Raw genomic sequence first — 26,540 nt, 5'->3', positions numbered from 1 at the left:
AGGAGTCGAAGAATATTTCTTGCAACCTCCCAGTTACACACAGACCAGCCAGGATCTATCTTTATCCATGGAGAAGGACGAAGAATAACTTTACAGCTCTACTATTCAGATAGAGATAAGTGGTTCACGATGCCCTGAATGCGGGAAGTTAACAGGCTTAGCCTGTAATGAATTCTACGAGGGGAGTATTCTTCATAGAGAACAGCTGTTAAATGCTGTATTGACATGTGCTGAGAATCAGGCAGGCAGAGAAAGAAACTGATCCATTTAGAGCTTAGATACTGCAAACACTAATGAATAGTGTGTACATGGCTGTCATTAGGTTTCAGAATTAACAGTACAACTACATACTCCACTAAGAGCTGTTCATCCTGACTGTCTAAAACCTTGGGCAAGCTCTGCAACTCTGTGTGAAAACCCATTAATCATTGGAAGATAACCTCGACACGTATATGAGATTGTAACAAAATTGTTTTTGCTTTTAAAGGGAAGTGCCAGTTCTTAACCCTAATCCTGCAGCTAGTTCTGCAGTCAAGAAACTATAGGGTCTGGGTAATAACACTCAACGCTAGTGCCACATATTGCACAGCCAAACAACAGCATATCGAATAGTGTGACTGCAAGGACTACAGGCTGCACCCTACCATGAAGCGTGCAGAGCCTAAAGCAGAGGAAGTGGTCTGCTCCTTTTTCCTAAGTTCTTTTTGTTATATGCTATGTAATAAGAGGAAGGAACACTTACGTTTCTCTAGTATTGCTGAAGGTGAAAGTACTTGGGAGGTATAGTTGAGTTCACGTAAAGTGAGAGAGACTTTCCTTTTGCCCTGACTCCAAGAGCCTGTTTACCTAAGCCTGATGCTTCGTTCTTATTAGCTTTTCCCATGTCATTAATTTTTAGAGGAGAAGAAGCAGATTAGGCATTTGACCTATTTAGTTTAATTCATCTAAACATATTAAAACATGTGCAATGGGGTCTGGGTCACCTCCTTCTCAGCCCAAACATGCTTTACCTATTCTTTCCTTTGGATTACGCTACCCAGAAGTAGGACTGAAACTGCCCTGACCTTTAAAACCCCAAATTTGAACCTACTTCATAAATCCGTATGCTATTCTCTGAACTGCAAGGGGAGGAGTTCAAGGAAACAAGCACTTGCATCTTTTTCTCTTTCTCAGCCACCTTCAGCAGGAGGTAGTGTAAGAGTAGGGCACAGAACAGGAGGGCCACAAGGGACTGGGTGAGGTTGCTAGAGTTAAGCCACAGCTTTTCCCACTGCCAGCTCCTCCACCTGAATGGCTCTGGTGGCTCACCAACCTCTCCCGACAGTCTCAGCCATCCCATTTTCCACCCACTGTGCCTTGCTGTCCCACTGGGGCTGCCAGAGTAATGGAGTGTTTGTGCGTCCCTCGGTTCAGCCCTGTTAGACCCCATCCCTAGACTGAAAAAGAAGAAAAAAAGTCTTTGTGGGGCAACATGCAACAAATGAATTTTTGTTCAATAAATCATTTTAGAGAGACTACTGACTCCAGGACCTTTGAATGCATCGACCCATTCATAAAGTCTCAGTCTCATCTTCTCTTGTACCCTGTATACATGCCTTCCTTTCCCCTGTCACAACCACTACACTTCATTTTCTTGTCCTTTCTTTTGCTGTTTCTTTTCTTTTTTCTTTTTTTTTTTCCTTCTGACCCCATAATCCTATCTTAACCTTCTAATCCTCTCTGCAGTTCCCTCTTCCCTGATCTCAGCTCCATATCATTCACAGGCTGCCACACTGACAGCAGAGAAAGAACAGCAGATATTTACCAAAGTATTACCATAAAGATTAACGCTAGCAAATACCATGGCTCGCTCCTTCTCTCCAGTCCCTGGCCTAATGAAAACACTCTGCACTCTTTGCCTTTTCTTGGAGACAAAATGACAAAGCCCCATAATCTCTAGGGTGGAAGAAAAAGAAGACCTGAAAGTGATTAAAAGGATACAAGAGAGAAGAGAAAGGGGCAGAGAAGTGGGAATAATATTATTTAGCACTTCTGGAGGACGTGGATGCTGATATTACACTGACCTGCAGTATCTTGTGCTTTCCACGTGCTCGTTCTCTGTCTGCACTCACCTCTTATCCCTGATACGCAGAGCATAAGCTCCCTGAAGGAGGATTCTGCTTTTTGTTCTATGGGCACACAGGGCCCAGCACACAGGGATAAAGACTCGGACTTGTAGGCATTGCCATGGCAGGAAAAAGCAGATCTCAAAGTGCTTTATGAGGCAGACAGGTATCACTAACCCCAGTCTGTCAGAAGGGAAATTAGAGCCCAGCAAGATGGGGTGATGCACTAAGTAAGCGGCACAACCAGGAGGAGAACTCAGATGACCTGATTGCTGTCTGTCCCACTGCCTTGCTGCAACGAGGAAACCAAAGAAGGTGGAAGAAGGGAGACTACTGGAACGAAAGAAGGAAATTGAACAGAAGTTGGATAAATAAGAGAGAAATAGAGAAAGGTGGAGAGTGGAGAGCTTGAAAAGAGGGGAGGAAAAAGGAGACTAGGGGATGAAAGGCAAAATGAGAAAGTGATAGAGGCAAAAAGCAGAGAAGAGTTGAGATATGTAAAGTCAGGGAAAGGAAGGGCTTCTGCTCTAGCACAGACAGAGAGTGCTTAGAGCAGGAGGAGGAAAGGATCTTTGTGACAGCTAGAATGTAATGCATTTTCTTCTCTGAGGCTCAGCCTTTTCAAAATATGACACTGAAATAACGTGGCACCAGAAAATAGATAACTACATGTCCAAGCAGGGGAAACATATGCATGGAGATAAGACTTCTTCCTCAGTCTAATGTGTTCATCTGTTCTTCAGGTATCCCTTTACCACATTTGATTTTTATCCACTTGTTCTCCATCGTTCACACATGCAGAGAACAAGGGATACCATGCTGAGGCCACAAGATTTATTTGAAGAGCAGATGTACTTGAATCTCACCATGCACAGTACGTTATTACGGAGGTAAAATGACATGGGCTGCACAGGAGACACCTGCGCACACAAAAGCTCTGATCAGCTGAGAGCACTGGATTCCAAACAGCTTGGACAACCAACCCTTTTGGTCCATCAGACAGACGACAAGAACAAAAAGCAACTCCCACCTCAAAAATCCCACCAAAACAAAAACCCCGAACCAACCAGCCTGTCCTTTCCAGAAATCTAGCCAATTTAAACACTTAAAAGAAACTAGAGCTTGACACCATTGCAACTTCCTATTTCTTCACAGCTGAAGTTTGTAACAGGTGTTTCTGCTGCTGGATTCCTCCATCCAAAGAAAGGGGCTATTCATTGCAGATAAAAATGATCGGTAAACAGGTAGGTGTCGCCTTCTTACTGTGCAGTGAGAATCATGCACTTGCCTGGACTGCTTCCATCCAAGATCTCAAAGCACTTGATGAATAGTTCATCAAAGCCTGGCAGCACCTTTGGGAGATGGGGAAGGAACAATGAAAGATCACTTCAGTCATCATACAAGGGCATCTCCCTTTAGACTTGAAAAGTGTAGCTTGTTAGCAGTGCACAGATGCACCGCAAGACAGGTTAAGGAAGCTCTGAAGAATATGACTTCCAGTTGAAAGTACGGAGGCAATTAAGTAGCTAACCAAAGTGAAATTTGGGCAGGAGACAATAAAACAGCCCTGATTTTCCCTCACCACTATTTAGCAGTCTTCACTCACAGTGCTCAAAGCACTTTCTGAAGGTGTTCAGTATCTTTATCCCTGTCATATAATAGGTAAGGAAAGAGAAATCTGGGAAGGGGAAACTGTGTGCCCAAAAACACACACAATGAAAAAGCAGCAGAGCAGAGAACAAACCTCAGGTTTCCGGGTCATGCTCTCCCCCACGGCATGCTACCCCCGACATTATTTCTGTGATCACCGCATCTGGATGCGTCTGTATTTGAAACTTTTCACTGAGGAGGTGGGTCTGATGCCTCCAGCTGGCCAATATTCATCCTCAGCAGTAAACCCATGGATAGACTTCAGCGCCTTCTCACTGCAAACCACAGATTCCCCCATCAATCATCATCTTCCTCTCTGCATCTCTGCACAAGGCACAGTATATGCTTAACAAACATCTGTTACAAACATACTAGCGTCTCAGCTTGCAAAGCTCTGGGCTGACGGATATCCTAAAATGCAGAACCTGAGCCAAATGTGGCTTAGGCTCTACTCTGAAGTATGCTCTGAGGCAAGCTGTACAGGTGCTCGGGGGCTGCAGCTGACTTCCTCAGCTTATAATGCTTCAGTTTTGGGGAGCATTGCGGCTGAGACCTGTACCCCTCCCAGGACACGCTGCTTTTCTAGAGATGGGGACGATCCCAAATGGCTTTGTATTTTGACAGTCATGGTGCAGGGGGCATCCCACTACATTTTCTGCAAAAGTGCCTGTTGGACAAAGTCGGAGTGCACCTGTGGTCATAAAAATGTGTTTTCTCATGACAGCCATGTTGGATGGTCAGGTGAAAAAAGGCAGTCTGGCAGAGCTGCACTTCGTGTCAGACAGACTTGGTTGGGCTGGCTCCAAGGTGCTCCTCCTCCTTACTATTTAATTACTGTGAACAGAGGTTTTAAGAGAGAGATGCTATTTAAGACAAGGCCGGTTAGTGAGATAGCCAGGTCCTTGGAGTTAATAATTAATTACTAGGCTTTCTCAGTCTCACAACATTAACTGCTTACCCCTTTAAATAGTAGTAAATTGGAGATACGTGTCTAATTAAAGTGTTGTAAAATGTTTTGGAGGAATGAGCAGAGAGAGAGAATTTACAGAAATGAAGTGGGAGGCAAACTGCTCTCTGAGAGGAGATGTGGGAAGGAGATGTTGTTATTACGAAAGACTGTTTTATTTTGTAATGTACCAGAGTGCCGGTGATCTGAAAGGACTTCCGGCTCTCCCCAGCTCCACAGTTTTATACTTCCAGAAGAGAGGAAGCAAGTAGTGTACTGGATATATATGGGATTGATTTCTTTCTAAAAGGTCAAAGAGAGACCTTGAGGTCTGCTGCTATCATCAATCTATCAGATTTTGCTTTTTCATGTCCTAATCACAAGCATATCCCAGTCCACTCTGAAGAGTTTGGGTAAGTCTACAGCAACGGGCATTTCCTATACTAACACACACTAGGTTGGAATTACTGAGAGCCAGAGCTCGATAACACTGGATGCTCTTAACTACAGAGACATACCTGGATTTATCGTTCTTTAGAAACACAGGCTTAAAATGCCAACTGTTCTTCTTCTAATTGAGAAAAGGAAAAATAATAGTAAACCAACTCCTAAATTCCTGTTGAGCATCATGTGATCTCAATCTCTGCTACCAGTACCTTATTAGGGTGTGTTTCAGGTCAACACCACACCAAGCAGTTCTCCTGTATTTTGTGCAAATTTTTTCGTGCACCATGCTCTCCAGTGGACTCTCTGGGAACTGAGGTCAGTCACATTAAGAAGTTTATTACAAAGCAAAAGGATTTCTTGTTCCATATGAAATAACGTGGCTCAAATAAATTCCAATCTAAATAATTACAATGATCTAGTAAGCAACCAATTAATGGGCAAGCCTAAAAGAGTTTGGTCTACAGGAGAGCATGTTACAGGAGCCTCCTGCTCCATCTCTGATTTCTATGGCTGTGTCTCATTCACAAGTCTCCATACCCTTTTCTTGCCATCCAACTACTACTTTTCCTACTTCCTCACCTGTAAAATATTTTCCAAATCTAATGACTTCTGAAAGATACTGCAGGATGTTTCAGATGAGTAGTGTGCAGAATGTCAGAGTTCAGCAGAAATTATGATGTTTTGGCTAAGCAGGAATTTGGGTTTCATAAAGTTTTCATGCAGGTGGCTTTGGGTTTCCCTTGGCTATTTAGTATCTTGCCTTTTCACGGGACTTAAGAGTGGAGATGATACGTTGCTTGGGCAATATCTTTTAGATGAGAAGAGCATTAAAGGAAAAGACTGCTTATAATCAAAGATCTCTTGACACTTCTCAAGAGTGTTGGGAGGAGAGACTGTAGTCCTGTCTAAATTCCGATTACTTTAATTACAATCTGCTTTCCTAAATTCCCCTTGCAGTTTCAATTGGATACATTCTTCTTCTTCACTTCTTGTCTTAAACCTGCTGCCGTTTGCCATTTAATAATTGCAAGGTTCCGCCTCAGAGATGGCTGTGTTTGAGTGATGAGAAAAGCACAGTGACCCTTCTACGGGTGTGCCGTTACATCATTATTAAATGCAATGCGTTATCTCAAAGATTCCAGGGAAGGCTAGAAGATCGTTTTTTAAAACATAATGAATTTTAAGCAAAAAGTAGACTATGACTCCATAAAACAAGAGTAACAGCAAGCAGCAAATCCACTCAGTTTACAAATGACAGACGAAGCTATTCTGCTTGGCTATAAGCTGTATTAAGCAAAAGCTCTGACCAGGCATATGATGCCAGGTGATGCACATTCCAGAATAAATAATCTGAGTTATCTTGTTGGCTTCCAAATTAACTGTAATCATTCCGAAAAGAAGATTTGCTTATGGCAATCTCATGAAAATCCTCTGCTCAATATGGGCAAAAACTGAAACGTAACGATAAGAAGTACTGTGACCAGGAGAGAAAACAAGGCCAGGAGTGGTATTGCATTGCAATACAATATTCACGTTCATGTCACCCTATCTGCAAAAGATACAATAGAAATAAAAGAGGTTCAGGGACAGGTGAAAGCAAGGAATTAGAGGCATGACAAAACTTCTGCAAGATGGGAGATTGAAAAGCCTGGAGCTTTTTGCCTTGAAGGGGAAACAAATCAGTCTGGATATTATAGGGATATATAAAAATGAACAGTACAGGAAGGCAAATACCTTGATAAAGCTAGGAAACATCCCATAAAACTGAAACACTACTTATTTGAGGCTGGATAGGATTTTTGGCTTTCCTACGACATACAAGTTATTTGTGGAACTCACTGCTACAAGGCCGGATACTTAAAGGCTACTCACAAAGGGAGTGCAAAGCAGTTATGTGAATAGCAAAAAATTTTGACGGTCACGTAATACAGGATGGGAAAATTTCCCCCCCTCCCCCAACATTACTCATATAAATCCTCTTGTTTCAGATCACAAGCAGGAAATGATCTGTCTGGGACATAGAAGAAATTTCCTCTAACAGAAATTTTTGCCTATCTGCCCGCTTAGGAGGGCTTTATGATTTCTTCTATAAAACCCATTAGCAAATACAAGATACCCGACTAAAACACTTCAGCTGTCATCTGCTATTGCTTAAATCCTTCTGCTTGAGGGGAAATTCGGGTGTGCTACATAAGAGTCTGTTTGAAAAGTACTCTCTCTTAAGAGGTTTTTAAGTGTTCACGTAAGGCAGAAGAGTGACCATCCTGTTCATCTTAAAGAGCTCATGGTTGACCTGAAAAGAAATTTCCCTTTCAAATAGCTTATGTCCGAGTAGCAAAAAATTCCATCCTATATCATTTATCACCCCTGCTGACTTTGAGCGATCTCCAAGAAACACTGGATCTGGCATTGACCCATGAGGGAATGCACTTGTTCTTAGCAAACTTTTAGGGAACAGACAGCTTGCTCCAATACATTATAGTTTCAGTCCCTGAAGGACCTGCCACCGACACACCTCCAAGATTTTCAGGTCTGTCATTTCCTGTGACCCCATCTAGAACTTCTCAACAGAGCCCAGTAAGCCAGTATATCTTTTGTAGCCATTCCTTTTTTCCTTTTTTTTTTTTTTTTTGATACCCTGCTTTACTCCTTCCCAGAAAAGCAAATAAATACAGCTAAAACCAACAACGCTTAGCACTGCTATCTGTAGGTTTCTCTTCTCAGCTTCTTCCTCCTTTACAGATGTGCATGAATACAGGTTCCTTCTTTACCAGAATGCTCATTCTCTGAACCAGACTCTCTATTTCACAGACAGGGAAACTGAGGTATGAGCACCGTTCAGGAATTTGTTCAAGAATATGAAAGAAACCAAGTGCTCCCTGCATGTAACTCCATTTCCACTGAATTGGAACTGCCAGCTCTGGCCTTTCTAAACACAAGTGAAAAGAGAAGACCTACTGCTTTTGTATCATGTTGGGAGATGTTCATGCGATATCCTGATCTAGCAGTCAGTCACTACCAGAGCTCTGAACAGGACCTATAAACAGGGGCTCCAACCTGCAAAGATTTTTCATCATCTGTATCCAGCCACTAATTTGCTGAGATAACTCTCCTCTTCAAGCCTCAGTTTCTCCCACTGCAAAAAGGGGAGATGAATTGTGACTTGTCTCAAAGGGCAAATTAATTAAAATATTTTGAAATTCAGAAACATTAGGGATTACAGAGCCAAGTGTTCTCAAAGTAATTCCATGTGCTCTAGCATAGATCTGACAACAACTTGTCTATATATGCTTACAATAGAGGTTAACGCTTTCATTTGCTCTGAGCATATTTTAAGCTCCATCACATAAAAGCAAAGTCTACACAAGGCACCACCAAGCAGAATGTACAATCGTTAATTACTGCAAAGCAGCCTTGGTGCCTGCAAAAGCACTCCAGGTAACTCAATAGATGAGAACAGTAAACGCAAATGAAACCAGAGAACAAGCAAGGACAGGGCAGAAATCACAAATGCAAGTAGATGGTGTAACATACGGCACAACGGCCACCCAAACAGGGCCTCAGTGAGGCACTCCAGAGCAGCTGGGAGGGACACACAAGGTGAAGGATATCCAAGAGTTGGTAGAGCTCCCTGTTACTCCTTGTATCGCATATGAGCAATTCTCATTTAAACAGCACTGTGCAGATACCACCGCGGCCTCCCCCTGCAATGCCTGCAGGGAGCTCTTCAGCTGGCAAGCGCAGCGCAGCCCCTGTAGCCACAAAGCGAGGGAGCATTTGCTGATGCACACATGAGCCCCAGCAGCAGCAAGCACTGCCCGAGGCTGAAATGGTGCCCAAACCAGGGGGGGTGCCCGGCTGCCGTCAGCAAGACGGAGCCTGGCGTCAGCTAGGGAAGCGGAAAGGGCTTCACATACCGCAAGGTGTTACATGCTGATCTCTGCCGGTGGACAGGGAGCAGGGGAGAGGGGGCCGAACAACTATGCTCCTGGTCAGGTTGCTTTTGGCTCCTCCAAGTAGCATGCATTTCTGCAGCAGCAAATAAACCCCAGTAGGGAACAGGGAAAGGAGCCTTTAATCCTGGAAAAGCATATTACTAATATTTCTTGTAGGAATGTTTCCTTGGTCTTAACCTGCCTGTGTCGTATTGCAGTACGACAGCCCTGAAGCCCTCAGCTCTCCTAGCCCTGCCCCTCCCAACCAGTTCTGCCAGTGCCCCCCTCCTGCCCAGCAGCCTCCCCCTGCCTCCTCCCACTATTCCAGATTTGTTCTTTTCCCAGAGCATCAGGCTCATGTATCTTCTACGCTTACATCTAGTTCAGTCCCAAGCCTCTTCTGAACAGCAAGTGCCATTCACATAAAAATGGTGCCATTCACATAAAAATGATCAGGATAGGCAGAAAAAAAATTAGGTTGAGAGGAAAGATTCAACAGACTTGTTCCATTTTCTGCCTGGATCAAGACCCGAACCCACAGGAAGCCTCCAGAGGTACTGCCTGCTGCAAACCTACTGTGACATTTAAGAGACCTCCTGGCGAGTCCTGGGAGCAGAGGGATGGAGTTTTAGAGGAGAGTTTTTTCTTTGCTATGCAAGGAATTGACACTATTTATAACGATCCCTGCTGTCCCCAACTGGGCATGAAGACAATCAGCATCTGTCCAGGCCCTCGGGGAGACTGCAGAACCAGAGATGTTAGGTATATAGCTGCGCAGCGCTTGCTGCTACAGAATCAAAGCGGCAAAGCCACGGCAAGAGAGAAGCTGTGAAGGGCTCAGCCAGCGTTGGGGAGATGAGTGGCTGGGGAAGAGGGGCTGAAGGGGAGGCAGTGGTACTAAAGGGAATGGAGTTTGTATGTGAATGTCTGTTACTTGAGCTCATACAGATGGTTTTGCTTTAGCAGCGGTTTTGAAAAAGCCCCCTGCCTACTCTGTTGGAGGCCCTTTCCTGCCAGAGCCAAACCTGGGGCTCCCAGACGCAGGGGGAGAGCTCAAAGGTCTTTGAAAACAGAGCGTGCTTTATCCTGGGGAGCTAGGACTCTGTACAGGTAGCGTCACACACGTTCATCTGCTCGGCTGGACAGGCTAAGCCCAGCAGCAGTGCTCCTTTGACCTGTACCTCCTGCCTGGCAACTGGTCTCCTGACTGCCTCCCTCCACCTCCACCCCGCTCTCCAGAGACACCCCCCCCCCTTCCTTCTGCCCTACCCCATGGCTTTAATTCCTCTGACTTGAAGAGGGACCCTTCCCTTCTGCTCCCGCTCCTGTTTCAGAGATGCTCCCTCCCTGCTCAGACAGATGTTTCCACTCCCCCATTTCCCCTTCCCCCAGACACATCCAAGTTCCCTGCAAGAAGCAGCCCCTGTGCTCGAGGAGCCTCTGTGGCCTAAGTCTCCTGCTCCTCTCTCCTTCCCAGCAGCAACACAGACAATTGTTTTCTTGCTCCATTAAGCCAGTAAATGAGGCTGGCTTAGCCTGGCTCTGTGAGCTGGTGCTCTGAGCCCAGGATCAGTCTCGGCACACAAGGTAACACCAGTTTGAGCATAGGAGGGAAGGAGGGATTTGTGAGCCTGAAACCACGCTCTTCTAGTCCTGGACACTGAGGAAAGCAGCTTCCCGAGACCAAATCAAGCAAGCTAATGTTGCCTGCAAATGTTTTGGGGCTTGGCCAGGTGACCAGGGTGCCTTCTCCGAGGCCATCCACTGCTCCAGGAGAGAGAAGATAAATCAATGCAAGGCAACATCTGCCAAGATACTGACTTCGGCTCTGCTCACGGACTGCCTGCACTTCAGAGATGGGTAATATTCAGCTTGATTATCTCTCACCCACCAAGATGAAGTTTCTTTCTGTGTTGAAAAATCACTGGGATGAGCCAAGGAGGAATCGATCTGCAGGAGAGAAATGCTGACAAGAAAACACGAGTCGGAGACAGGACAAGAGTGGATGATGGGTGAGCAGTGGAGACAGCCTCTGGCAGCTTGCTGGCCAGGTTAACAACAGCCTGGGTCACTGTAGCCAGAGAAAGATTAATGCTGATTCATCCAAACTTTATAGCAGGACCCAAAGATTTCATTTACACACTTCTCTTTCAGAATAGTCTTTCCTCTCTTATCCTGCTCCTCCCCCTCCCCAAATACCCTTTCTCTACCTCCCTGCCCTGCATCCCAGCAGTACTGGAGTTTTCTGGCTACTTTGTGCGTCCCTAGAAATCGCCCAATTCACTGCTTGACGCATGATCCTCAGTGGTTGCAAGGCTCCCTGTCTGCTCCTATTTGTGGCCTATGTCACATACCAACTGCCCAGTCATAAAAGGATCTGGTAACATTCATGCATCATAACCCATCCCTTGGACAGTCCTCGAGTCTCATGGGCTCATATCCCACTGCACAAGGTGATGTCACCTCAGGGAAACGTGTCATTTCATTAGCAGAACATACTGACAAAGCCTTATGAGGTAAACAGTCAGCAACATCATCAAATGTTTCCAGGAGAAAACACTGGGCCTTCAACTCATCTTTCCTGTCATGCTTATGGTAAAACACCCTCTAAGTCCTGCAGCCCTCCAAGACCAGTAAAAGAGAGAAAGATCTTTGTCAGTTTGAGAGAAACTTAGTTTTAGGGATAGTCTCAACACTGATTCCTACTCCAGTTTTCCAGATAGGTTGAGTAGCATCCTTGGACTGGAGTGGCACCAATTGCAGGTGCCTTGGAGCACACCAAGCTCCTGTGATGGAAGGGGAAAGGGCAACCATGGCAGAAGAAATAGGTGAGGACCTCCGGGCCAGGCTCACTTGGCTCCTTGCTGAGGCACTTCTCTGAACCTTTCAGCTATGTTTCTGTCCAGGCTCCTGCTATTCTCTGAGCTCAAAGGCCACAGAAAATCACAGAGCAGCAGAGACAGAAGAGACCAAAAGGAACCAAAGGAACTGTTTCAGGGCTCTTACTAACATTCAACCTGAGTCTCTCTTGCTACAGTCTAAAACAATTCCTCCACGCCTTCTCCATTATGGGCATGCAGGAGAGGTTACTCCTTTCCTTTGCTTCTTATTTACCTGCAGGCTGTTATCATATAGTCCTCTCTTGTTTAGGCCTAGCAACTACATTTCTATCCATCTCCCTTCACAGACTACACTGTCTAGACTTCTGATCATTCCCACTGCTCTCTTGTGGACTGCATCCAACTGGTCTGTATCCCTCTGGAAACATAAAGCCCCCCAAATAGACCCGGGGCTCTACTTCAGAGCGAACACTGATCAGCAAGCAGCCAGCACTACCCCCAGAGCAGGGACACGGTGCCAATGAAGGGGGAGACAAGCTAGAGCAGGGCACAATATAGCATCCAATGAGACACTGAATGATGCTGTGACACCTGCTGCATGTCCTTCCCTCTCTCTCCTCTGGGAGATGGATGTTGCTCCCACTGAGCTCAACATAGAAAAAAAATGCTACTTAACTGCTCTGATCATGTCCAAGGTCCTTGACCCACCTGGCCTACATTTAAGCACCACTTCCCAACATAGGTAAAAAGGAAGCTGCATGTGTTACTCCACCTTGGGATACGCTTTTCAAACGGATAGACTTGCATGCCTCTGACTCATTGCCAGTACTGGAGAACAGCCAGGAGAAGAGGAAGGAAAGAAATGCTGCTCTAAAGGCCAATGAATACGCATGCAGCATGTTACGCAAGAACCCCTGTGGGCCCCCTTGTCCAGGTGAAAGTCCTACAGATGGCCCATCACTAAGCACAGTTGATGCAGTGGGGAGGATGAGTGGGTGGACAGATAATTTGATATTTAGCCGAAAGAACTAAAATGGGTTTAATGCACTGTTAGGAAGACAGATCGCCTGCAGCACCTTCTGCTCCTGATTGCGGATGCCAAACTCAGGTTTCCCTGCGGTGTAAAAGTAGCCAGGATGTGTGCATTGCCACAAAGACTTCAGAATCCCAGTCTCTCAAAAAGAAGTTACCACAAGGAAGATAATAAAGGGTAACCAGCACTGAGAAAACCCCCTACTCCAGCAGGTGGCTTTAGTTTTACTTAGCTTCTCTAAGCAATATGTCCTTATGGTCACATGCCAAACATGTGGGGCTGTCTCCAGTGTTCCTGGAAAGGCCCCCCTGCAAGCCTCTCCTCCAATGGACAACTCTGAACGAGATGATCATAGCTCACTAGCTGTAGACCTGCTGCTTCTCTTAAAGCTCAAAGAGGCGCTGTGAACACCGGGGACTTTCCACAAGCGTGCAATAGCGCTATGTTTTACATGCATCTGTTTTTGCCACTTGCACAAGCAAAGCTCAGTCTGCAGCCCAGCGCTAACCTGGGTCACGCAGGTCAGCACCTATCTGGAGTGTAAAGACCACCCAGCCAAGGAGGAGGAGATATGACAGAGGGGAGAAAAGCCCCCAGCTGCCTTCTTCCAACAGTGGCACCAAAGCACACCAAGGAAGCACTCCAGCATTTCCCTCTGCTGACATCAGCAAGGTAGATTTGCTCATGAGCCTGCAGCCTCAGCTCGAGCCTGCAACCACCCCACCAGCAAATGGGCTTTCCTTCCACTCCATTTCCAACTTGGGCTGCAATTAAAAGCAGAGGCAGAGCACTGGGATGCAACAGGCATCCAACTGCATCTCTGCTGGGAAAGAGCTTTATTGACGAGACAGCCCCCACTTCTTACCAGCCCCACCGCCCTCCCCTGCTACAAGCTCTCAGGACAAATAGGCACCAGGCATTCAGCGTAGGAACAGAAATTAAATACAGTAGAAATACTCAGCAGGCCTAACCTGAATACAATGTGCTGATTGAGTGGCCGTGCCCAGCAAGGGAGCTCAGAGCCGGCACTATGAGCTACAGTAGAAGTGCCCAGGGCACTGCAGCCTCTGCAGTGCTCCCTTATCTTTCTCTGTTTTTTTTCCCCCCAGCCTCCATTCTTATACCCAGGCCCAGGAAGGAGGGAAGTTTAAGGGAAATCAGAGCTGAGCAAAGAAGGAGAAAGGAAAGGAGGATGGGGAGGAAGCTGGCGTCAGGAATAAGTGCATGTGTTGGGGAGGGGCAAGAGGTGAGGAGGAGGCGGACTGAGACAGAGAAAGCAAAGTGTGGAGAAAGAGAGAGAGAGACGAGATGGAGCAGGTAAAAGAAAGATGTGACTGACACCTTCATCAAGCAAGGTGGCAGGCTGGATCAGGGAGCTTGCCAAGCAGAGGGAGCTGGGGGTGAACTGCAAGAGGGGAGACAGTTACAAGAGAGATATTCCACCTTTCTCCTTCTTATGAACTTATCCATCCTTTCTCAGTGGACAAATCTCGGCGCACACGCTCTGCCCTTTCTCTTGTCCTGGTGCCAAGGGGCAGTCAAGGGTAGCAGTGGAGGGAAGGCGAATGAGGTGCAGCAAGTGCACAACTTGAAGGCTCTGTGCACACTTCAAGTGACAGCAAGAGCCAGGCATAAACAGGCCCCTAGACTCTCCTCTAACAACATGTCCTGTGGGTCTAGCCAGTGAAAGAGGTAAGTTTTCACGTCCCTCATTAGGGTGTGATTTATCACTGATGCCCATATTTAGCGCACTGTAAGGGGTACTGCCCAAACACACACTGCCCTCAACAGTTTACTGTTCAAAACAGTCGTTGCCTTAAGTAGCACATGGGTGAGACAGGCAAACTATGTACGCCTCTTTATGCTTGCTGCCTTTTTTTTTTTTCTTCCTCCTAAATAAACACAAGGCCAGTACTACCAGGAGCCCGTTTCAGAAAAGAGCCTTTACAGGAAAAGGTCAAAGGGGAAGTTATTATAGGGGGGCTGCCCTTCCCTAGCTTCTTGTCACAAGGTCCTTGGTCCTCATCTGCAGCCAGCTCTTCACACTGTATTTGCTTGCAAGCCTAAGGTTCATCTCAAAACACATCCCCCTCCATCTCAATCCAGTCACACTCGGGAGTGATTTCAATTAAATAGCAGCATAATCCACGATGCAAATATGTCTGCGTGGCCGTACAGCGGGTGCGTGCCAGCAACTGTGCTGTGCTGTTGTGTGCGTCACTTTTCCGTAGCGTGTCAAAGGGATCTGGAAAGTGGCTCACTGCCTCATGCGTACGCTCTTCCGGGCGGCTCCCCTGTCGTGGTCCCGGCCACCCCAGCCGTCAGTGGCATAGGGCAACTGAACGGGGAAAGGAACGGCCACCTTGGGGAACGCAAACAGCCCACCCCAAATAGGTTATTCAAAAAAGATAGATGGGTAGATGGTGGAGCCGTGGGTCCTCAACCCGCTGTCAGGGAGCAGAGTCCAGCTGCAGGGCAGCCAGGGTGAATCTGCGGGGCTGGCCAGGAGCTGGGGCTGTGGGGATGAAGGCTGTCCAAGAAATGGCAGAGGGCTGCAGAAAGACCACCTCCGCTTAATCAGCACACTGAAGGCACTGGGATGGCAGATGCGAAAAGGGGAAGGGGGCTGCAGCAGTCCCTCCCCATCTTCTCCCACAACAGCCCTGACCCTTGGAGCTTCAAACCTCCCCTGTCCTTTGACCTGAGAGAACTGCTAACAAACCCATCTGCTCCAAAAGCAGGAGCAGACACCACCATATCATGTCTCACACATGCCCTCTGCTCATACATGGAGGGAGGGGGTGCAAATCCCACTGCCCCCAGCACTGGGCCCCCATAAACAACTGCCTTAGCTGGCACTAGCTCCCTGCTTGGTAGCTGCACAGATGGAGACGATGGATTATATTATATTATATTATATTATAGTTGGCAGAAAGGAGGCAATAATTTCCAGGGAGTAATCACCCTGGAGCAGGTGGAGGTTTTTCTAAAGTCCCTGAGCTACCTTCAGTCTCTCTATAGGGTTGCTACTGTGTATTTGCATTGTTTTTTCACCCCTCTTGAGCATTTTTAAATTCCAGTGTGCTTACTGGTGTTTAGTCCCCTCTGTCATGTGCTCTCCTTTCTGTTCCCCAAAGAGATGAATACATGGCCTGACTATGGACAAATTCCCGCCAACCCCTACTGAGAATCTGGGCTGGGGGGTAGGAACTGGGGGCTTTATTAAGGAGCTAGTGAGAAGTCAGCCAGGCTTTGTCACTCTGGCTCCTCTCCGGGAAAGGCAAAAAAAGAGATAATGATGTTAGAACATTTTAACCTTTCTTTTTCTGAGCTTGATAGACCTGGCCCGAGGCACCTTTCCTAGAAAAAACAGGCTGCTATAAGATTGATTGGTGGGGTGCAGAGTTTAAAGGTAATTTTCTCTTGTCACATGCACATAAATTATTGTGGCTCAAGCTGAGATCAGCTCCACGTCGCACTTGTCGCCCTTGTTCAACTGCTTTTATGCAGGGCTCTGATGAGGGGTTATGAGAACCATGTCCACTGCTCCCCAAGCACCATCCTATAGCTATATATATATATGTGTGTGTGCGTGTGTGTGTGTATAAAGAGCATCACAGACAGAGACACGAGGTATCCATGTGGATGGGGGGGGGTGCACATGCCCGCAGATCTGCGTGGCCACGGGGGTCCCAGCTGCAGAAGGTGCAGAGAGAGCCTCGTCTGCTCGTCCATGAACCCGTTTGAAATGTTCTGGCCGTGAGCGCCAGGACAAGCAAAGCTCAGCCACTCAGATTATTCACAAGGGGGAGAGGAAAAAAGAAAGATGCACATGCACACAAAGGAAGCACAGCTGCAGCCCAACTGAATTCATTTTTAACATTCATGAAAATATTCACAGAACACTTCAGTGCTATTTGCCTAAATCTTGCTGTTTAGAGTAAACACTTGAACCGGCACAGGCTGTATGTTGGAGGGGCAATGCATTGAGGACTAGCTGTGGCTCTTGGCCCCAAGTTACAGGTTCACACTGTGTCCCCAAGTATGCATGGCCCCCTTACTTTAAGGGGCAGATTCAGTCTGTCACTGCACAGTTTCTGACTCTTAGCCCTGCCACAGCCAAAAAGACTTAGCGAGAGCCCGCAGCCATCACATTCCACATCCATCACGATCTTGTGCAACAAAGGCGCTCGCGTTCTGCCAAATTCAAACACAAAAACAACGGCAAACAATGAGAGTTCTGGCACACATCTGGTGGGGAGGGGGGGAAGAGACCTCTTTCCTCTCCTCTGCTTCCCCCTCCCTTTCCTTTACTCATCCCCTTCACTGGTTTCTTTCCCTGAGCGTCCTAAGCAGCTCACACAAGGGAAAACGCTACAGCACACAAGGGAGACTCAGCTGAAACCCTGAAGACAAGAGCTGTGTGCATTGCCTCTTCCTCCACCATAAATACAGCTGAGACTACGACTGGATAATTGGCTAAGTGCCTGTCAGCTTAATAACACAGAGAGAGAGAGGGAGAGAGACAGAGAGAGAGGGAGAGATTTGTATTTACTATTCAAAGTCATGGATGCTGCCTACCAGTGGATTTCAACAAGGGTTTTGTTTGCACTGTGAGGCAAGAGAAGCGAACGGATGCAGAGCTCGGAGTTGCGGTCTTGTGCAAGGGTGGACGCCTGGTCTGGGACAGAGGGAGTGGGAAAGCAGAGAGCTGAAGGCAGCTGCCGAGCAGCTCCAGGGGCTTTCCTGGTTACAGCAATGGTGGTTTCCCAAACTGAAAAGCATCAGCGTAGCTACTGCTGAGACGCTATCATCACTGAAGCACTGAGAGCTGCCAAACCGTGCTGGGGCAGGGACAGCAAAGGGCCTCCAATATGGTCACCCTGCTGTTGGGGGACCCCAGAGCAGGGTGGATACAACGGCACTGTGAGTAGCAGGGGCACAGCTGTGTGACCACAGCTATTTCACACCACTGCATGGCAGAGGAGTGCTTTGGCTGCCTGAGTCCTCTTATCCTTTCCTTCCCCCTTGCAAATCTGCTGCTCCTCTAGGAACAGCACACATCTAAGGAGAACACTTGTGAAAAGAAACCATTTAGTCACGTCTTGTCTCTTATATGGGAGGGTGTAGGGTGTGTGTTGAAGAGGAACCACCGTGCTCCTCTCAAGTTTTCACTACCTCCCTCTGCCACAGAAATACAGATTTCAGTAGTGAAAGTGATGCAGGCTGTGACTCAAAAGGCACAGCATTGGCCAGATCTACTAAGGTGTTAACCACTGAGCATCAGAAGAGGAAGATGCCAATATTCTGTTTGCTTGTTGCTTTTTTCCTTAACAGCTGTAGCAACTGAGGTGCAGTGAAGAGAAAAGGCACTTCAAGCGTTAGAGATGGCTACAAAGGTCCAAGCATTACAGTGAGGCAGCACTGCCTCTCAGGTATACAACCCTGGCAACTTTATGAAGCATACGAACGTTTGTAAAAGCACACACAAGCAAACACTTTTTGTTTTTAAATAGGAGCAAATGTAGAGAAATACACATTTGCGCACAGGCACACGCAAGCACAGACCTCCCAAACCGCATGCAGACGTGTTATTGTGAAGTACATGCTGAACTCCAGCCCAGTCTGAGTGGGCTCAGTTCCATTAAGTTAGCTCTGGCTAAAAAAGCCCAGGTCCAGTGAAATCAATAGAGTTGCAGCAGGGCTACTTCTCTGCTCTTTGCACAGGGCCTAGCACAATAGGGGCACTTTGGGGTCACACGGGGCCCTGTTCCATCCAGCTGAGTTGCTCCTAACAATATCTGCAGAAATACATATGAGCAGAGGATATTAGCTGTCCAGATTATTTTGAAATAGCTGTTTTCTAGGCAGAGGTGAAACTCATTGTTATTAGTTCCCATTACTTACCATAAAACCAGACACGTTAGATGTGCCTGAAGCCTGAAGCAAATGCTTTGGTGTCAGATTCAGCTGAAAATCACATTCGTTTCTTCTTCAGAGAGAGAGAGAGGAGTAAAAGAAAACTCAGTAAATTTCTGCTTCACCTTTGTGGCCTCCGTTGCACTTACTCCAGAAGAGCAGGAGTTCACGCAAGCCAAAATTAATTTTGAGGGACAACAAAACTACGTACCGTCAATGAAAACAGTTAAGTTCACCCTTGTGGTAAGCCTGCTGAAGACAGGCAGCTGCATCAGCACTGAGTTGGCCCTGCAGCTCCATCAGAATCAAGACGCCTATGGATCTGGATATAAAGGGCAGGTATGTGCAATGTACATTTTGAAAATTTATAGTTAAGAGACTCCGAATTTCAGGAACTGCAAGACTAGGTCTTTCCTCATGACCTGCTGGAAAGGGGAGCAAAGTAGAAGAGGTACTGACTCAGAGAGACTCCAGGTTAACGTGTATCACTATATACATTTTAATGCCAACTAAGTAGGAAAACATATGGTACTTAGCAGCAAACTGAAGTGTGTGTACAGACTCAGGGGAGGAGGTTAAAGCTATACATACAGTCTGATGCTGTCTCTCCTCCTCCACCTTTTTGAATGCAAGCTATACATACAGTGTTATTAAACATAATAACACTGTAAAAAAAGAATCTTTCATTTTTTAATATCCATTCAGCCTTTGCTTGTGATGTATTAGTCCCAGCTCTCAGGCAATACAGTACTGCAAAGGCCCATCTCACCACTGGGCAGGCTACATAAAAATATTGTGTGTACACACGTGTGTATGTGAGACGGAGAGATGCTAATCTCCAGCCTCTGACCACGTACATATTGCAATGCCTTTTATCACATGTACGCACACATACTCACATATCTATGTGTGCCTTCATATAATGGCACCATCTGCTGCCAGACCTGGAAGTTTTGCAACATCATCTGTTACCGCATTTATTCATTTCTTCTTACATTTTAGTATTTTTTTCTAAAAAGGAAAATATCAGCAGAGCACAGACCCTTTTGCATAGACCCTGACATCCCCGCTCTACATACATACGCTGTACTTGATAACGAAAGCTTTGTATATACCAGAGTAAAAGAAGAGCATCTGGGTCTTGCAGTCAATACCAGTGCAGATCAGGACATACTAAGGAAACCTTGTTTGTTGCATTCGCTGGGTTGTTGCATTCGCTGAGCTGAGAGGCAACCCAAGCTAATGGATAGGTCGGGAGGCTGGGTGTGTCTGAGCCCTGCTGTGCGACCTTGGGCAAGTCCCTTCACCTCTGGGCACCTCCTCCTCACCCCCAGCCTCTGCCTGTCCCAGCTAATAGCCTGTAGGCTGTGTGGAACAGGGCATCTTTCTCGCACTGTGATCGTATAGCACTTAATACAAAGGGTGCCTCATCTTAGTGATGGCCTTTAAGCGCCACAACAATACCACTAATAATCAAGGTTACAATTTTACTGCCAGGACCGTATTATTATGTAGCATTATACCTTTGAACATGCCTTTTCTCATTTCTAGCAAAGGGCTCAGCTCACTGCTTCCTGTTATAAATCATATGCTAATTATAAGTGTAATCTGAACTGCTTTTACTTTTCTTTTAAGCTGACTGTATAGGGCATAAACTTCGTTGTGATGCTGCGTTGCTATTTTGCCTGAGGTGCCTTTGTCCTCAAACACAGCTCCACACGTAGAATATCAGTAAAATACTGGGAGGCCAAGAACAGTTTGCATAAATTGCTTATATTACAGAATTACACCAACACTGCTGTCGTTACTGCTGGAAATTTGATCCCAGCCTACCCTTTGATACGTGTAACTTTAAGAAACTAATTGCCCATTAGTATGAAAGTTCCTATACACGCTATCAGCCAAAATTTTGTATTATTTAAAAAGACCTGGTAAAAATGGAAACTGCACACTCAGTTAAATGCTGGTTTTCCTCAGTGCATCAGAATCAGATTGATTTAATCTTTGATGAAAAGTTGATGCTTGGAAAAAACTTGAGAACAATGAGCCAGATTCTGAACTTGGCTCGATCCCAGTTCTCCAAGGGGCTGAGCATCCTCTGAGAAGCACTCAGCAGCTTAAGCTCTGCATGAGTCACTTGTACCTCTTCAGCAGTCCCCAGCAATCTGCCCCAAAGACAAATGCAGCTTTTCTGGCAGCACCCTTGGGCTTTTGTGGATTGGTACTGGTATAACTGAGCAGACTAGGACTGGAATGTGACCCATTTTGTTTCCAGCTAATGATAAGCTCCATTTCAGAAGTGATTAAAGGGCCAAACTTGTCCTTGTGCTGGGACTACTCAAAGCCCTGGGCAACCTGCAAGTCCCACTGAAGCCCTCGAAATAGTGCTTTAAAGGCACTTTAGAGGGGGTGGGCCCAGTGCAAGTATCGTCTCCCACCCCATGGGCTGCATTGCCATTTTGCCTCCAACCTAGCACAAGGGCCAAACGTGACAGTGAGGCACTCTTCCCTCCCTCCTTGGTTTGTGGAAGCTGCCCTCTGCTACTGCACGTGTCCCTGCTTAGCAGACATGCTCCCATTTTTAATCTCTTTCCTCCCACCCCAGGCAGGCTGAAAGTTTAGGAATAAAGCGTAGGGTCCCTGCCTTTCCTCAGTCAATACTTGCAGACAAAACGATGCGGGAAGGGAGTGGTAGGGAGGTACAGCTTACTTTCCCCTACACTCCTGCAGCACCCGGTGGCTCAGCTTCTCATGAGACGAAGCCACTGTTGATGCATGGTCGAATGAGCTGCAAGAGGTGCAAAAGGCAATGACAAACTTCACTGAGCTGCACAAAAGATGCCCATGACTTTGGCAAAAGCAAGATTCCTTTGAGAGGTCAAATTCTGGAGGTCTGGGCAACCGCAAGGAGGTCAGCAAGGTAGAATAAAAAGTCATGGAGATCAGAAAATCCTCATCTCATCTTTAACACATAACAACAATAATCCTTTCATCAACTTCTACTGAGGGAACACCTACAGAGCCCTTTTTCCTGCTGTACTAGGCACGGAACAAAAGTTTAAGAAACACCACCAAAATAGCTAATAAATCCTCAAAGACTCCTTATGGAAGAGCTCAGCAGTAACTATCTCCATTTGAAAAAAGGGTGCGACATGGCCCCATGCTATAGAGAAAGACAGGAGAGGATCTGGGGCTCAGCATTTCAGTGAGCACTTCTACATTCAGAGAGGATGTTGACACAGTGAGACTGTACATTCAGATAAACAGACAGAAGATTTGGGGTTAGGACTTATGTTTTGTTTTCTCTAGTTTGGAATTTACGTTTTTGCTGATTGGAGTTTTTTTTTTTTTTTTTCCCTTAAACGTCAAGTAGGGAAGTTCTACACAAAACCCGACAGCTCTGCAACTGGTCTTGCAAGCAAAACACTAAAACACTGTCCTGAAATTCTAGCACACTGTTCCCTCTCAAGAGTCAAAATAAGACATAGTGTTCTTCTTTACTTGCTGAAAATCAGAGTTAAAAATAATAATAATAAAAAAACCCTAAATAAGTCACACCATTATAACTCTGATAGAGTCTCTGGTGCACAGTGTCATCTTTAAAACACCCTGCTCTGTTTCCTTGGTTGTAGTTGAACAAAACACTAGTATCTATGCTCAGCCCTTCTCACCTGCTACAGCTTTCAGACCCCTCCTCCTCTTTCAGCCTTACTCTAAGGAGCTGATCATTAGCCTTCTCCCTGGGGATAGTCTATCACAAGCTATTTTTATTCTCTGTCTCTGCAATTCCCTGACTAACTTCCCATGCCAAATGCTCGCTAAAAGTCATCAACCTTCAGCAGGGCCAACAAATGAATCAAATCTGCTGCCAGGACATTTAGGAGATGAGCCAATGCAGCGTTAGGAACATTTTTTAAAAGTCCATAGCAGGGGGATATTTTAAATGCCATAGCTTTAAAAAGTCATATCCAAACTTCCCAGTATAATTCTAAATAGCAGATGAAGCTCCGGAGGAGCGTCTTCCTTTAGAGATATCAGGGCTTGTAATGGGAAACTATTTTTCCTCCACTTCATAGATCAATCCATCCCCCCATTTTCTACCTACAAGTGTAACACTATATACAAATGTATAAGGGCCCAAAGGAGAAGATTCATTTAGAATATCCTGTCTTCTGCACTTTGCTGAATGGTTTGCACCACAATTTACATTAACGAAGTGTTGGAAGTTCTATTATCACTATGTGCGCTGCCCTTAATTCTCTACAAATGCACACCCTTCCCTCTCCCTCCTACATTTTTTGCTTCCTTTCAAGCTACTGGATGGAGCTACTGTGCGCTAGTAAACTGCTGCTGCGTGCTCCCCCTGCCCTCTCTGAAGTGGATGCATAGCAAAGACAGGTGATATGATCTCTGTAAAGAAATCTCTTACCTATCTTGCTAAGGAGGCAGCGATCTGCTCTGAGCAGGGCTAGTACAGCTCATCTAATAGCTTTTCCCCATCTAGCTCTTCCACTTGTGCTGTCACTAGTGGATCTGAAGCAGAGAGAGAGAGAGAGAGATGCTGGGAGATTTTTAAACACAAGGCTGTCTTAAAGTGAGTTATGTCTTGGAGGGGTGGGCGAGAGAGAGAGAGGTGGGGGGAACTAGCAAACACCCCTTTGCTTTGAACCTGTGGGAAGGAAATGCCATCCCAGAGGACCCAAAGTGGGCTGGACACAGGGATCTGAGGATCCCAAGGAGTCAGTGAAACGTCCCAGGCAACCGGGGGCTGGTCCCAGGCAGAGGAAAGGGAGACAACTGCCCTTCTGAGGAGGCAGAAAAAGCATATAGTCTGCTGGATCTCCTTCAAGAGCTCAGGTAGGCAGGCAGGCAGGCTGCAGGATGGAGAGCCTGTGCTCTGTCCACTGTCACTTCTGACAGAAATGTGCCCTGCCAGGAAGCCTGTTTTGCTTGGGGCAAGCACTAACAGGAGCGGGAGGTGTGTCGCTCCCGCGCACTGTGTCACTTGGCAAACATCTGGCTGACACAGCTGGATCACCTCATTGAGATGTTTTATTGCAGGGCCTGACATAACATTGGCAAGCGGCACTCTCTCCACGCACACACACAGGCACCAAAAACACTCTCACGCGCAGCCCCGTTCAGCTTGCTTGCAAACGTTTTGCACGCCGCACATGCGGACGCCGTCTCCACCATCCACGCAGCCCTCCCTGCTGCAAATGCAGCTTTAGCACACAGTGTCTAGATAAACTCAAAGGCTCCAAGGTTAAGTGGGAAATAGAAATCCAGTGACCCCTGGCTGGGCAAGCGAGTTTAATGACTTGTCTCCTGCCGTATGTAACAAACCTCTGCCTGAGCTGCCTCTCCAAAGTAAAGGGCTGATGGAAGGGATCTGCCTTTAAAGACAGGGATAAGTCAGCCAGGAATCCTGCCAGAAAAGGGTTAATGGGATATATGAATTGCTACTGAGTGAAAGGGAGGGGAGAGGAGCCTGGAGTCAGAGGCAACACCCGTTGTTAGGTGTTTTCCATGTTGCATCTAAAACCCTTCTATCGCATATGCAAGGCAGATGAATTACTCTGTAAATCCTATTACTCCGTGTGGATAAATCTTACATGCAAGTTAACAAGTCTAGAGAGCTGGGGAATGGAAGCTGCTGAACGGATATTCCAGGATGAAAACAACCCAGCACACAGGCGCCGAGAAAAGCGATACACACACGCACATATATTCCTCTTCTAGCATCCTTCTTGCCTGATCCCATCTCACTAGCTTACATACCCCTCCGTTATTAAACGGCAGGGAGGCAGGACACAGAAGATCGTGTAGGAGGCCATTTGGTGACATCTAGCAGGATTTATTTCAGAGGAAGAGGAAGAAAACTTTGCTGCTGCCGTTAGCTTTGCTAGGGAATTGCTCCCTTGATGGTTCAGGGTTTGTGCGCTATCAGCTCCTCGTATAGATTACAGACTTATTTTAAATTACGTCCAGTAGTTCTATGGCCATAATATACAGTGTGCACACGCATTCACAGGCACAGATTTTTTCCTTCAGTAGGGAAGTTGCTGCAGGTAAGTTGAATAAGGCAAAAATTCAAGAAAGGAGCCCCCAGTTAAAAGGTGACTGGATTTTGGTTATTTCAGATGCTCCTAGTTGAAAGCCCGAGGAGTCTAAGGACCACTTTTTCAAAACCTGCACAGCAAATGCAGAAATGTAACACTTGACACCGCCAGTGAGTAAGGCTTCATGTGCAAAGCCACCCTCAGCACAAACACTCAGAGATGCAGGCACTGCGTACACCCATTTACTTGGCCCCGCAAAGAAACCAACTCCACAAACAATACATAAGCTTCATAGATATCAGAGCTCATACTCTATTTGTTCACAAGGCTTTCAACTTCTGTATCCGTTTCCCTTCCCTTCTGGGTATGAAAATAAATAAATTAAATTAAAAGCCAGAGTTTCCCAAAAGAACTTGCCCAAGAGTTCTAGCAGCATCAGGGATAAAGTTTTTGCATAGGTACAAAAAGAAGTAGGGAAAGATCAATGGAACATCTGGCAAGCACAGCTGGATCCCTTTTCCATTTCTCTGTTGATACTGCAGGACTGATGGAAAACGTACACTCATGAGTGCTGGCTAACGTGAACAGCTCTTCTTTCCCCACTGAAATTCTTTTGATCCAGGGCACTACACAGAGAAGAGTGGTGGCAAGAAGCTTTCAAAAGCTTTGCAATTTTTGATATTAAAGCACAAATACACATGCAGAGCCCCATTATACCAACCACTGCTACTGCAGGTCGAGAGATTTAAAAAAAAAAAAAAAACACGCTCTCACATAGGCAAATATGCATGCATATATATATAATATCACATGTATACATGTACAGATATAGACAAGGAAAAGTTGGCAAAATGCCCTACCTGAGGATGGCTGTATCCCCCTGCCTCACGGTGATGTTATCGGTGCCTCGGGTAAAATCCACGCTGCGGACTGGCAGCCCTGTAGGGAGAAGGCAAAGCAATCTCAGTAGGACCAGTGGTAATTGCTTCCGATCAGGCTGAGCCCTTGCTACCATGGCTGGTCTTGTTGAGTTTCTCTGTCAGTACTTGTCTCTCTCTGGACACGTATATATGGATGGACAGATGTAGAAAGAACAACAACAATAATAATAACGTGCAACTCTGATCGACAGCCCCGGAAAGGGGAGGTGATTTCACAGTCCTTCTTAGCTGCCACTTTCTCTTGCTCTTTTCAGTCTCTTGTTGGCTTCTTTCCCCCTCAACCCCTTTCCTTTCCTTAAGGCTTTCTGAAAAAGTCTTAGCACAGCCTTCAGTCAAAAAAGAAAAAAAAAAAAAGAGGAACGTGTGTATATGAAAGGTAGATCAAAACGACAAAGCAAGAGGAAAAAGTCAGGTAGCAAAGTAATAATAATAATAATAAAAAAAAATAAATCAACCCAGAGCGATGGAGAGAGGTGAAAAAACGGAAAAGGAAAAGACAGGAGTCCTGTGTTCCCGCGCCGCGCGCGCAGGCGGGCGGTCCTGCTCCAGTGCGTGGCTGTGCAGTCTCTGAGCACCGAGCTCCCTTCCTAACCCACTTTCCCAGGCGGAGCGAGGGAGGGAGGGAGGAAGGGAGGGAGGGAGGGAGGGAGGGAGCCTCACTC

The 26,540-nt window shown here is 46.3% G+C and overlaps 1 protein-coding gene across 4 annotated transcripts in view; it reads right to left on the bottom strand.

Annotated features, from left to right (window-relative positions):
• The window catches only part of LSAMP (limbic system associated membrane protein), a 1,028,525-nt gene that overhangs the window by 300,227 nt on the left and 701,758 nt on the right, over positions 1-26,540 (bottom strand). For 2 of the 4 annotated variants that reach the window (XM_009675203.2, XM_068958854.1), the window contains exon 2: positions 25,798-25,876. In XM_009675203.2, coding sequence (XP_009673498.1) covers positions 25,798-25,876 — 79 coding nt within the window. Of the gene's footprint in view, positions 1-25,797; positions 26,473-26,540 lie in introns of those variants that run through there. The other 2 variants (XM_009675202.2, XM_009675204.2) reach the window with 1 other exon arrangement.

This window comes from Struthio camelus, chromosome 1 (assembly GCF_040807025.1).
Source record: "Struthio camelus isolate bStrCam1 chromosome 1, bStrCam1.hap1, whole genome shotgun sequence".
NCBI lineage: Eukaryota > Metazoa > Chordata > Aves > Struthioniformes > Struthionidae > Struthio > Struthio camelus.
The sequence above is the reverse complement of the archived record's forward strand: the minus strand, read 5'-3'. Positions and strand labels throughout refer to the sequence as shown.